This window comes from Microtus oregoni, unplaced genomic scaffold (genome assembly GCF_018167655.1).
Source record: "Microtus oregoni isolate MIOR12 unplaced genomic scaffold, Mior012 000007F_ref0000211, whole genome shotgun sequence".
NCBI classification, from domain to species: Eukaryota; Metazoa; Chordata; class Mammalia; order Rodentia; family Cricetidae; genus Microtus; species Microtus oregoni.
Window position 1 is genome coordinate 42,982,648 of NW_024543066.1, and position 14,287 is coordinate 42,996,934.

A 14,287-nucleotide genomic window follows, 5' to 3' on the forward strand; every position below is an offset into this window, starting at 1 on the left:
TCTCTCATTGCTCTCCCACTCCATCCCTCTCCACCTCGACCATCCCATTCCCTCATGTTCTCATCTCCCATCTCCTCCCCTTTACCACCTCCCTTTGCCCCCAGTTTACCTAGGAGCTTCTGAGACCTCAAAGCCCACCCCCTAGTGACACACCTCCTCCAACAAAGCCATACCTCATTCAACAAGGCCATATCTCCTAATAGTGTCACTCCCTGTGGTCCTATGGGTGCCATTTTTATTCAAACTACCACAGCCACTTAGCTTAGAAGTATACATCATAGCAGCAGAAATGAAAGATACCTTTCCTCAATAAGGCAGAAGGCAAGAACTGACTCCAAAAGTTGTTCTCTGATCTCCAAACACATGCCATGGCACATATGAACCTGCATGTACACACACAAAATGAATACAATTAATTGTTAACTCAAAGGTATCATTAACTTCTATTGGTGGCTTTTAGGCAATTTAGGAATATTTGATCTGATTCCTTTAGGTCATCCATGGAAAGTACTGCTGTTTTATTTGTGTGCAGCATTGGCTTTCCATATGTACCAGAACACATAAGAACAGTGATTTTTACTTGTTACTTACTTAGTCTTGTCATATTCTTAACTTGTTAGCCACCCTTTTCTTTCTAGTTACTTTGATTTTAATTCAGCATATCTGTTTCCATAGGTAATACTTGCAGTGTCGACTGAAGGGTATAGTGAAATGAAATGACTCCTTTCCACTCTTGTTCTCTCTCTCTCTCTCTCTCTCTCTCTCTCTCTCTCTCTCGTTCTCTCTCTCTTTTTCCCTGTTTTTCGAGTCAGGGTTTGTGTACACCAGACTGGCCTCAAACTCACAGAGATCCACCTGCCTGTGCCTCCCAAGTACTAGGATTAAAGGCGTGCGCCACCACCACCTGACTCCACTGGTGTTCTCTAGTTCCCTTCATCAGATGCAGTCAAATCTTTTCACAGGGGCTGGAGAGATGGCTCAGCGGTTAAGAGCATTGCCTGCTCTTTCAAAGGTCCCGAGTTCAATTCCCAGCAACCACAAGGTGGCTGACAACCATCTGTAATGAGGTCTGGTGCCCTCTTCATGCCTGCACACCGACAGAATATTGTATACATAATAAATAAATAAATATTTTAAGGGCTGGAGAGATGGCTCAGCTGTTAAAGGCTAGGCTCACAACCAAAAATAAATAAATATTTTTTAAAAAAATCTTTTCACAATCTTGGATAGTCTCTTTAAAAAAAATATATATACACACACACACATATATGTGTATATATATACACACACATACATATAAAATTACATTTTATTTATATACACACGTGTGTGTATATATATGTATATATAATTACATTTTATTTAGGTTGTGTATGTGTGAGAGAAAGAGAGAGAGTGAGATAGTACATGTGAGGAGGTAAGAGGACAACTTTCAGGAGTTACTTCTCTCCTTCCACTTTGTTTTTTGATGTCTCTGCTGTGCTTCAAATTGCAGGCCAGCGGGTTTCTCCTGTCTCTACCTCCTGTCTCTACCTCCTGTCTCTCCCTAGGAGGGCTAGTATCACAAATGTATAACACCAGATCTAGTGTTTTACATGAATTCTGGAAATCAAACTCAGATCATCAGGTTTTTACGTGCTGAACCATCTCACTTGTCCCATAGGATCTTGGATCTTGGTATTCTTTATTATCATCATCATCATTATTTGGTTTTGGTTCTGGTTTTTCAAGACAGGATTTCTCTGTGTAGCCCTGGCTTTCCTGGAACTCGCTCTATAGACCAGGCTGGCCTCGAACTCACAGAGATGTGCCTGCCTCTGCCTTCTGAGTGCTGGGATTAAAGGCATGCATCTCTACTACCCAAAGATCTTGGTATTCTTTTAGAAAAACTTTAGGATTTATAAGTATATGTGGTTTTTTTAAAGATTCTATTATTTTTATGTATGTGAGTAATTTTCCTGCATGTATGTATGTATGTGTATCACATGCATGTAGTGCCCTCAGAAGCAAGAAGAGGGTGTTAGATCCCCTGGAACTGGAGTTACAGACAGTTGTGAGTCATCATGTGGGTACTTAAAAGCCGTCTCTCCAGCCCCAGTAGTTTTTGTTCTTGATATGAAAGAACTATAGGGCCTAATTTTTTCATTTTTATTTTTTTATTTTTATTTTTTTATTTTTATTTTTATTTTTTTGGTTTTTCAAGACAAAGCTCTGTAGCTTTGGAGCCTGTGCTGGGATTAAAGGTGTGTGCCACTACTGCCTGGTTCTTGAGCTTTGAATACAGGTTCTATTAAGATTCTCCCCATCTTATATAGCTTTTTATTTTTGACACTAGACATATGGTCATACTTCCTATGATTACCATCTGTTTTTTTTTACCATCTGTTTTTTTGAGAGTATATAAATCTACTCTGCCTTAAATTCTTTATAAGTGTAAGTTTTTCTCTCTAGGAATCAACAGTAAATGAAAACTCCTGTATCAAGAGTCCTAATTCTGCTGAAAACCTCCAGCCAAACTCTAAGCAATCTGACCAGCCTGTTGCTGCTTATGAGTATTATGATGCTGGCAATCACTGGTGCAAAGACTGTAACACCATATGTGGGACCATGTTTGACTTCTTCACCCATATGCACACTAAGAAGCACACACAGGTAGGTATCCTGACCATGGTTCTTTCTACTATCACCCTCATTCCCCTTCATTTTCTGTGCGCCCATCTGCATTGCAAAGCTGGAAGATGAAACATTCTCAGATGGGCAGGAGCCCCAGTCTGAAGAGTCAAGAGATAAGAACAAAGGATACCATCCCCAGGGCTCAGCTCAGGGACTACCATAACTAAACACCACACAAGTGTAAGTGAGGCTTCTGTCTCTTGATTCCTTCAGTACCTGAATTTTTATTTCTCTGTTTCTAGTACTTGAGCTAACATGTTTTTACCTTTTCCACAGGTGATTCCGTTTAAACAGTTGGCAGAGTTGGTGGGTGGGGGTGGGTAGCTAAGGACTGCTGGTTCCCTGGTCTGATATTTAGGGGAAGAAAAGGGTCATTGAGATTTTAGTGCTGTTGTGTGAGCACCTCTGCCTCTTGCAAATAGACACTGGATCCCTACAACAGACCTTGGGCTTCAAAGACTCAGAGTGAGGCTAAGCAAGACACTGTAAAGCGAACTGACAAGATAACTGTTCCTGCAAAAGGTAAGTTTCCTTCATGCCTTTTCAACTAAAATCTATAAAATATTTTGAAGTGTTTTTATTAAGAAGTTTGAGAAGTCAAAAGTCTTTAAAGTTTTGTTTCTTGCCTTTACAATCAGTATGTTTAGAGATGACCCCTGAAGACTTAGTACTTCATGAGAGCCCCTCATGCAAATGAGTGAATTAACTATTTGGGAACATGGCTTTTAAATATCCTCTAAGATGCTTGATGCATGTTAGAGCTTAAGGAATGGATCTGGCATAGGATACTACAGATCTAACCAGGCTAGGAATGTACCCAAGAGGTAGAAAGACTAGAAAGAGAGTTAAGCCTTAGGCCCACAGAGCATGCCCTTGAGATTCATCTAAATGCCACTTCTGACTCCAAAGTGGGCACAGTCATCTTACTGTAGTAGAGTGATGGGATTTGCCTATTCATCCTTGATGGAAAAGGCTTGCTTCTTATTTTCTATTTCTTTCAGGCTCTGAGTTTCTGATTCCCACCACTGGATTCTACTGCCAACTTTGTGAGGAATTTTTGGGGGATCCAATTTCTGGAGAGCAGCATGTGAAGGGTCACCAGCACAATGAGAAATACAAGGTTGGTCTTTGTGTACTTGTGGAATTCTCCACTTCTTTGTACTAATTCCTTTGACTTTGTCAAATATCAGAGTTAGAAAGTCACTGATTTCACATCCCTTCTCACTAGGAAGTTTTCAGTCCTGGTAAGAGAGGCTAATTGAATTATCTGTAGTTTTTGAAAAGATTTTTCCAGTGATTTATTCTTAAATGAGTTGTAGCAGTGGCAAGGGCCAAGACTCTCTTTAGAGCAATTTGATAATTTATTGAATCTTTATCTTTTCTTTTTCCAGCAATATGTGGAAGAAAATCCATTGTATGAAGAACGAAGAAATCTGGACCGCCAAGCTGGCTTGGCTGTGGTCCTAGAAACAGAGCGACGACGGCAAAGTGAGCTAAAGCGCAAACTTAGTGAGAAACCAAAGGAGGAGAAGATAGAAAAAAAGGCAAAAGTTGTGAAAGAAGCAAAGGAAGATGAGAAAGCCTCAGTAGAATTAGAGGACCAGCCCTCTGAGGGTGGAAATTCCCCTGAAAAGGGTGAAGTTAAAAGGAATGCTAGCCTCAAACTCCCAGTAAGAGAAGAGGTAAAAAAGGAATCAGCAGTAGCATCTTCTTTTGGAAAGTTCAGTTGGAAGAAACCAGAGAAAGACGAAGAAAAAAGTTCAGTGATGGCCCCAAGTGCCCCTAAGGAAGACATTGTGGAAAACAGTAAGGACAAAGACGATGGAAAAGCTGAAACCGGGAAGGCAAAGCCCATCAAAATAAAGCTTTCTGGCAAAACTGTTGTTGCACATACTAGCCCCTGGACACCTGTTGTTACAACTTCAACACAGACAAAGATCCGACCTAACCTGCCTATCCCATCCACAGTACTCCGCAAATCAGGTTCAGCCACAGTGAGCAAGCCTGCCCCTCTAAACACCTTTCTGTCTATCAAGTCCTCTGGGACCTCTGCCAGACCTCTGCCAGTGGTTAAAGAGTCTTCATCTGATCTACTCTTGCCTCCAGATATCATCTCCAAAGCTTTTGGAGGGGAAGAGGTGATTCTAAAAGGCTCTGCAGAGGAAAAAGTGGAACTGGCTGCAAAGAATGAGCCACCCCAAGTACCTGAGCAAATGTTGGCTTTGCCGCCGCCGCCACCACCACCTCCACCTCCACCTCCACCACCACCACCCCTGGCTATACCTCATCTGTCTGCCCCATCTCCTGCTCAAACAGATGCTGTCTTAACTTCTGTGAAATCTAATTCAGTTGTATCTCAGACTCTCGGGCTTGGCTTCCAAGGTCCTAAGATTTTGAACCAAGGGTTGCCTGTAGCCTTCACGGCCTCAGAACAATCAGCTGCCATTCCTTCTGATGAGACAGCTCCTGGGGTGAGTGAGAGTGACCGGGATCAGACCCTAATCTCTATGTTAGTGCGACCTCCACCACCCCTCTCAAGTGTATTCAGTGAGCAGGCCAAAAAATTAGAAAAGCGAAATTTGTGCTTAGCAACAGCCAATGCTAAGGACCTGTATGACATATTCTACAGCAGTGGTGGGAAGGGGGCCCATGAGACTAAGCTGAGTAGTGGTTCACTGGAAAATGGCAGCCTTCCTAGAACTGAAATTTCAGATATCTCTTCCACTTCTGCTTTGAACAGTAGTGTATCCTCAGAGGACCTGCCTCAAGATAATGGTTTGGTCACTGCTCCTGTAATCAGCAAACTTGAAGATCCCATTTCAAAAGGTCTGGTGTCTATAGAGAAATGGTCAGTTATAGAACATATAGACCCCAAAAATAGAGACAGCAGCTATAGCTTCCTACAGCCTCTGACAAGGTTGTGCCAAAGCAGGCCTTATGAAATGGTTACCCCAAAGACAGACACTTTGACCACGTGGACTTCTGCTTCCTTCCATTGCGACAGTGATAAGGATAGACTTCCAGAGGGTAAAATCAAATTTGATCTGGGAGAACCAAAGCCACCTGATACAGACTCACCTTTGGCATCTCATCTATCAGATACACACTGTCATACCAAGGGATCTCAGAAGTTGGTAGAAATTAACTTCATGGATAATCAAAACAAGAACCAAGAGTTGGACCAGTTAGAGAATTGTAGAGAAAAAGAAGTGAAGAGAAATACTGAATTAAAAGGAAAGGTAGCAGTTGAAGAAGAAGCAGGGACCAGCATTGGACTCCACAGCATAGAAGATTCCAGTTTGAACCACAGCAATAGAAACACATGGGAAGAAGAAATAGGACAACCCAAATTATCAACAATTGACAAAGAGGTGGAACAGTCTAGGAAATTGATGACAGGACATGAAAGTCCAAGTAAAGTGGTAATTGAATTGAGTCAGTCTCTCTCTTCCAAAAGGGCAAAAATAGACTCATTTCCATCGTTACTCCAGAATCCAAAAGGTGTCCCTGAATTACTTCTGTTGTCCCCGCCTAGATCAAATATGTGTTTAAAGAAACCAGAGACTTGGGAGAGCCCAAAGAAACCAGAAAGGAGTCCAGAGAAATTAGGGGTGGAAGCTGTAGAGCTACAAGATACCTGTCCAGAACTAACAGTGACAGTAGAAAGCAAAGCCTTGGAAAACCTTGAAGCTATGCACTCAAAAGTAGAGGGGCTTGCTGCCCTGAGGAATCTGGGGGATGTGCATGCTGAAATCTGCAGTACTCAGACAGAGCAAGCATGTAGATCACCAGCTGCCTTGTCACAGAGAATGTCTGAAGAAAATTCTGTATTAACTGTAGTATGTGATCCCTCCAGTCCCAGTGACTTTGAACCAGTACCATCTTTTTCTGGGTTTCCATTAGAATCTCCCAAGACTATGGTGCTTAATTTTGAAATAGAGGGTGAACATAGTTCATCTAATTCCAGAAATGGGAGAATCAACTCTAGCTGCCCAGAAACAGGACACATTGTAGAGAATGTTGACCATGGCATGGGAGGTGAGAGAACACACCAGGCCCTTGACCTGTTGGCTGGAGGAATGTTGTCTGAGGAGGTAAAAGAAACTGCACAATTGCCGAAAGATTTACTCAGAATGGAATCCACAACAGTAAGTCCTTCAGGCCTTGGACCATCTCCTTGCCTTCCAGACCTTGTTGACTTTGTCACACGGACATCTGGAGTTCCAAGAGAGAAACTGTGTTCTCCGCTGTCTGAGCCAGATGACTTTAAGTGCAATTCCTTGGAGATGGGATCACCACCACTAGAAATTCTGAATGTATCTGTCTCAGACGTAGTTTCTCAAGTAAGTGAAGACAATGACAGTGCTTTGAATTTGGTGAAACCTCCAACCTCAGGGTCCCCTTCTAGGGATCAGGTAGTTGGAGGCAATATGGGCCCTCAGGAAATGCCTGAACAAGAAGCTGCAGTTGATGTTATCCCAGATCACACAAGATCCAATGTTCATGACCACAACAGCCAGGACTACCTGAATGGATGAATCATATCGGGTGTTAAAAACTGGACCTCAGCTGATCCAGGACTAGTTGGCAATCTCATCTGGAACCTTCACAGTAAACGTTCATGGGAGCTAAAAAATTTGCTTATTTCCCCCACTCCTTGTCCTTTAAAATGTTAGATAAATCGGTCTTAACAACTTCTCTACATATCTGTTAAAAATATTTTGTTAATTTTTTAAGATTTTTGGCCAAATTATTTCTTTGTCATTAAAGTCAAATGTCTTTCTGGCTCACCACAAAGTGTGCTTTGATTTTGGCTTTGAGGCCGCCATTTCTGGAATGTGAGGGGGGGAAGGAACAGCTGACTTCAGTTACTGTGTTGTATTCCTACCTACCTTTCTGCGCAATTGATGGCTCTCTGGGAGAAACACCAAAAAGCTTGCTGAAATGGGAAAGTACTGAAGAAAGAATTGTTCCTCCCCTAGGTCTACATTCATTTGGATGAGACTGCCTTAACACTGTTAGAAGTGCAACGTGAGTAGCCTCTTTGCTTGCTGTTTAACTTCCCTTATTGGCATGTTAGCTCCATCCTTCCATACTTTGTTGCCTTTGCTTCAATTTCAAATGGTCCTGGTCACTTACAGACTTGTTTGGAAATGGCCTCAGTAAACAAAAGAAAAACTGGGAGGCTCAGATTCGGAAGACGACGCACCGGTAAGACTTATTCCTGGCTCAATACCAGGAGTGTTTGTGTTTCTGAGGTCACTTTTAGTTTTGAAATGACCTTTGCTCATTATACTGTGGTCCAGTAACATTTTATGTTAAATTATCAACCATTTCTGTTGTAAACTCTAGAAAATCTGAAATCGGGATTGGATGTGTTTTCTGTTTTACAAGCATAGATGTCATAGATGTAACCCTTTCCCTTACCCATGTTATTACCGCTGTAGTGTGATGTTTTGGGTTGTACATTTTGTTTAATAAAAGGTTAAAGAATTTATGAAGTTGGCTTGGACAAGTTTAACTATTTTTAATGTGTTAATTTTTTGGAATAAATGTATTCATCTCATGCTTCTTTCTGGATGTTTGTCTTGGCACCATACACATTTGAGCTTCAAAAGAAACTAGAATAGTGAACTGCTACCCTGCTGTCCACCCCAGACTGCACTGTCCTCCAGAGCCACTTCCTTGTCAGAATAGGAGGTGTGCGGTCTGCACCCTGTGCCACCTGAGTGTGAAGAAAAGACAGCACTAGTCTGGGATTGGGGTCTCCTTGGCTTTCCTTGGGTACTTCTGGAAATGGAGTTCCAGCAGGACATACAGATGCTTGACCAGGATACCCTTGGGAATCAGGGGGCTCAGGCCTTGGGTTTTCTACACTCTGTTCCAGTTTCCATCTGCCATTCCTTTGTCAGCAGTTTATAACCTGGCTCAACAGAGACTTGAGAGAATCAGCCTTACCAGTTTCTTTCTTAGGGATTCCTTCCCTATTTCCTTATTTATATGCTCCCTAGATTGTGTCTAATGAGAATACTTAGTTTTTCCAGAGCCTAAGTTAATTCCAATTTACAGGTCATGGCTTCTTTTGTGAAAAGGCATGGATGTGAGAGACCTAGGTCCTTGACTATGCTCAGCCATTTGCTTTACCGTGGTTTTGGATAAGTTGCTGTACATCTCTAGAGTTGGCACGTTGTTTTTGTTCCTTTAAAGATGAGGGTTATTGCCTCATCTCAGAACAGATAACCTTTAATCTACTTTTTCAGAGTAAAGTGTGAGTGTGTGTGTGTGTGTGTGTGTGTGTGTGGTGTGTGAGAAGGCACGTGCCTGGGTGTCAGAAGACGACTTTCTGGAGTGTGGTGTGAGAAGGCTCGTGCGTGGGCGTCAGAGGAGGGCTTTCTGGAGTTGCCTGCCGGGCTGGAACTTGGGGCATCAGGCTTATGTGGCGAGCACATTTACACAGTGGTCCTCCAGGTCTTTCTAAACTTGAGTTGAATATACTCTTGGCCTGGAAACTGTGGAGTGACTCCAAAAAGGGCTCTTTAGAAAAGCTGACACTTGTAAAGTTTCAGAGGGTTTCAGAAGAGATCCATTTTCTCTCCTGCTAGAGGAAGTAGTACAGGAGTTTAGGGAAAGATAAATTAAAATCCAGTTTGTGTTGACTTTGAGACCTCAGATCATTAATCATACCTAGATTGAACTTCTCTCCCTTTCAGAGTAAGAATCTTGCCCTCTAGTAGGGGCCAGAGAGGGCTAGGAAGGAAGAGGCAGTATGTAAGGGCAGACCTGGTTTAGGCTGCCCAAGCTACCTTAAACTACATAAAGAATTTTGAGCCTTAACTTTAAAACATTTCAGAACTGCTTCACGCTCTATTCCAGTGTTGTCTGTACACCTAGGGTTTCTTCTAGAATATTCCCTTCTAAGAGTTGAAGGAATGACATTCTTTTTTTTTTTTCCTTTGGTTTTTCAAGACAGGGTTTCTCTGTAGCTTTGGAGCCTGTCCTGGAACTAGCTCTTGTAGACCAGGCTGGTCTCGAACTCACAGAGATCTGCCTGCCTCTGCCTCCCAAGTGCTGAGATTAAAGGCGTGCGCCACCACCGCCCGCCCTAAACCAGCAGAGGGAACAGAGCTTTGAGAATACTGTAATTCGCAGGCAGTGCTGCTGGCTTCACCCTGTGATCAGTGGGTGACATCTAGCTTTGGAGCCCATCCTGAGAAGCCAGTGAGTGCAGTGAGTACAGAACTCTAGCCCAGTAGCTGGCTCTTAGACTCTGTAACACTTGTTATCACAGCACTAAAGGTTTGATCTTGAAGATGAGGAATGGGCTCAGAGCTTTGACATGAGCTTGGGTTGTAATAGAATTATAAGTCAAAAACAATTTATAAATTTAATTTTACTTTATGTTCATTGGTATTTTGCCTGCATGTAAGTTCTGAAACTGCCAGTCGAACCCGGGTCCTATGGAAGAGCAGCCAGTGATTTAACTGCTGAGCCATCTCTCCAGCCTGCCAGGAATAGTTTTAACTGGGTGACTTAATCAGTGAGAAATTAACACTAATGTATAAATATAGACAAATGCCTACTTCTACTCAGTTTGTTTACATTACTCCCTGGAAGCCCTTTTGCTTTGTGAATGCCTTTTTCTGCCTTATACCCCACCTTACTATTCATAACTGGTCTCACAGAGCATGCAATACTCAAGAGATCTTTCTGCTAACACTGCTGAGCAACACAATAAAATACTCAGACCTAACCATTCTGCTTCGTCTCTGAAAAATGAAAAAAGTGTTTTGGTATAAAGCTTGCAAAAATATATGTCTTATCAGATTCCCAGCTTCTAGGACTGAAGAAAAAAAGAGTGGACATAGAAGAACAGTGTGTGTGTGTGTCTGTGTGTCTATGTGTGTGTGTTGGGGGTAAGTGGAGGAGGCCTCAAAGAAGAGAGAGCCTGTAGCAGAATTAAGTGAGATGGTTTTGTTTTCATGTACTTCAAATAATTGTATCTCTTCACTAAAGTTTACCTGAGTCTTCATTCATTGATAATTTATTTGAAAACAATAGAAATGTGGAGTTTGGGATTATAAACACATTTGTCTTTATTTATAGTTTAAGTTTTTATACATTTGTATTTGTTAACAGTATTATTAATTGCTGTTTAGTCCAGTGCAGCAAAACACTTCGTTAGTCCTTTCACAGAATTTCTTTCTTCGTTTTCAACGTTTTTCCTTCTCTTTTCTCCCTCCAAGCCTCCCATAAACCCTCCTTACTCTCTTTGCAATTCATGGCCTCTTTTTTTTATTATTTGTTATTACATGCATATATATGTACATATATATGCCTAAATATAACCTCTTCAGTCTGTATAATGTTTTTACATGTATGTATGTTTTCAGGGCTGACAGTTTGTATTGGATAATCAACTGTTGTGCTCTTCCCTGGAGAAGACTGTGTCCTGTAGGTGTAGGTTGAGGTCTTGTGGGCTTGTCTATTGGTGTCATCCTTGGTTCGCTCATGTTAGGCAGTCATGTTGGTGGGACTTTATGGCTTTTGACATTACTGGGGGACACAGTCTCGCAGCAAGCTCCCTGCTCCTCTGGCTCTTAGAATACTTTCTACTCCCCTCCCATGTGTTCCCTAAGCCTTAGGTGCAGGAGTATTGTGTAGATGTACCCATTGGGACTGGGTAGAGTTTAGTTTTGCAGTTATGTTTATTTAATTTCATTTGGGTATTGTGAGTTATTTTCTTTAAGAGAGTTTCTCACACTAGCCCAGGCTGGCCTAGAATTAACTGTAGGCTAGACCTAAATTTGGAGCAGTTTTCTTATCCTAGCCTCCCAAGGGCCAGGATTACAGGCATGTGCCAACATATCTGGCTTGCCTATATAATTTTAATTATGTATACAAGTAATACTTTCACTGATGGTGAAATTTTTAGTTTATAATCTTAAAAAAACACCAGTATCCAAATATTCTTACCCATATACACTTGGAAGAAAACATGCATAAAAGTGTGTGTTTATGTTGAAGCATTTAACATGGTTATAATTTTATTCTTATGTGTCCCTTTGACTAATATATGCCCACCAACTGCAATATAAGAGAAGTCATTTTTGCTTACTGTGCTTTTACCCCATTGTATTCATAGTGAACAATTGCCTAGTACATAGAGAATACTCAATAAAAATGTTGTTGGAAAAATCAGTGTGGCAATAGCCGTTTTCTTTAACTGATTGTTAGTACTTAATAGTTCGTACATGGATTTGAAAGTCTCAGTTGCTGCCTGTGTTTGCTGAGTGCTTAGCATTCTAGAAGCCAACTGTCCTTTTGTTCTTCTGGTTCTTTGCATACAGAGCTCTGTGGCAGTTAATGTGTATCAAGGCTGCAGGTGGTCCCCTTTTCTCAAGCTCATTCTGGAGTAGTGGTACCCGGTTAGGAGGGGAACACTGCCCTTACAGCTCCTAGAAAAGAAGCTGAGATGGGAAGGAGACAAACGACTAAGCTAAGCTTAGCAAGAAGGGCTGGAGGCATTTTGAGAACTCTGATTTTCAGTTGGCCTCTTTTTTCCTTCCAGCCAAACAAGTATGTTGATGTCAGCCAGTCAAACTCCAGAATTTCTATGATTTGGCTAAAGTAATAATTTATTGTTTTATGTTCTAGCATTTTTTTGGTATTTCATCAAAACTAAAAATATTTCTGAATAGAAACAAACACACAAAAACATACAAGATTATCTTGTATTATCTGTTGTGCTTCAACTTTCAGATAATGAAATGCATTTTATATAAAATATTTTATACACATGTATGTATTCACATACACAAGACAAGATTTATGTTAGAGTTGTACTAAAAATCTATAGGTCAGGGTTTTTTTTTTCTGTATACATCTGTATGCTAAAAAACCGATTTTTTTTCCAGGCTGTATCTTTCTGTTCAGTACACCTTGACTTAGCTTCTGCCATTTGTTTTCTTCCCATCAGTACAAATAGGTCCTGTTTTTTTCCCCCCTCAAGACTTAGTAAATTACTTCCATTGCTACTAGGGAAACATACCTTCTTCAAGAATCTCCAATCACTTTTTATTCTATTAATGTACAAACACTTGGACATTAAATATTATCAAGACATTTGTCTTCACAAAGCTAACTTTAATGCAGGTCCACAACACATGTCAAAGTAATTACTACAGACAATAGATTGGAAGATAATATACATCTAGATGTATAACAAAGCTTTACAGGCTTGTGTTACTTCCATTCGTAAATGATCCAGATCAATAAATAAATAAATGTAGGTTTCTGTTTGGTGAGATGCTCAGCAGGTAAAGGTACTGGCTGCCAAGCCTGGTGACCTGAGTTCAATCCCACCCATTGGGTAGAAGAAAAGTACTGACCCCTGTAAGTTGTCCTCTGACTTCCACATGCCCGTGCCTACACATACACACACAAACAAAATTAAGAAATTTTGCAGAAAATAAGTATGTTTAAGATAAATGAACAAGTAGGAAAAAATAAAAACAATTATATTATGAAAGAATGAAAGAGTTCTTAGGATAAGAACACATACTGCTTACTAAGGACTCAAGCTGGGGGCTGGAGAGATAGCTCAGAGGTTAAGAGCACTGCCTGCTCTTTTGGAGGTCCTGAGTTCAATTCCCAGAAAACATGGTGGCTCACAACCATCTATAATGAAATTTGGTGCCCTCTTCTGGCATGCAGACAGAACACTGTATAAATAAGTCTAAGGGGGGGAAAAAACTTTGAAAAAAAAAAAAAGATTAACCCTCAAACAAAGGACTCAAGTTGTCTTCCTAGAACTCACATCAGATAGCTCACAACTGCCTGTAATTCCAACTTCAGGAGAGCTAGCACTCTCTTCTGGCTTCTGTGAGCACCTTCACAAATGTGCATCCACCACTACCACCACCACCACCGCAAGCTCAAAATAATTAGGAATGTTTAAAAGACTTTTTTAAAAAATGTGGAGACAGCAAAGACATGAGAGTCAACCATATAGAAGCATTATTGCATCTTCCCTCTGATGCTCTTCTAGGGTGTCATTTGGCTTTTCTGTACCTTCCGGTATTTCAGTAATTAGGATCACGTTGTTATTGACGCTTAACCATCTATCTCTTTTTCTTTCAAGGGGAAGTCCCAGAAGTTTCCAGATTTTCAAGAGGAGGGACTGAAGTGGACATCTCTGCTCCAGGAATGCAGGGGATAGGAAACACAGAGGTCATGGAAATAGTGAGCATCCTTGTGGCCAGTAGACACTCACCCTTAGACCCAACTTGCAGAAGGTGAGTATGGCTGTTTGCAGATATATGGAGAAAGCCTTTTCATTTTAGCTACCAGAAAAGAGTTGGTGAGTAAATATGTGCATTTGTGTCTATATCTAGAGGAACAGACATAATGGGTGTGTGTTTTAGACTTTTACCACTGTACACCTTATCTAGCATTGAATAATTTACTAAACTCCACCTCTCATGTTAAAACTAGGAACTGGTAAGATGTTTCAGTCAGTAAAAGTGTTTGCTCCCAAGCCTGGCGACCTGACTTTAATCCCTGGGACTCACAGTGGAAGGACAGAACCAACTCCTACCTCCACAGACATGCATGA

The 14,287-nt window shown here is 41.1% G+C and overlaps 1 protein-coding gene across 3 annotated transcripts in view; it reads left to right on the plus strand.

The window, feature by feature from the left end:
• Positions 1 to 14,287, plus strand: part of Znf318 (zinc finger protein 318) — a 40,123-nt gene extending 25,836 nt beyond the window's left edge. For 2 of the 3 annotated variants that reach the window (XM_041655570.1, XM_041655571.1), the window contains exons 7-10: positions 2,452 to 2,652; positions 3,096 to 3,195; positions 3,675 to 3,793; positions 4,065 to 8,170. In XM_041655570.1, coding sequence (XP_041511504.1) covers positions 2,452 to 2,652; positions 3,096 to 3,195; positions 3,675 to 3,793; positions 4,065 to 7,211 — 3,567 coding nt within the window. In that variant the 3' untranslated portion in view covers positions 7,212 to 8,170. Of the gene's footprint in view, positions 1 to 2,451; positions 2,653 to 3,095; positions 3,196 to 3,674; positions 3,794 to 4,064; positions 8,171 to 13,813 lie in introns of those variants that run through there. The other variant, XM_041655572.1, reaches the window with a different exon arrangement.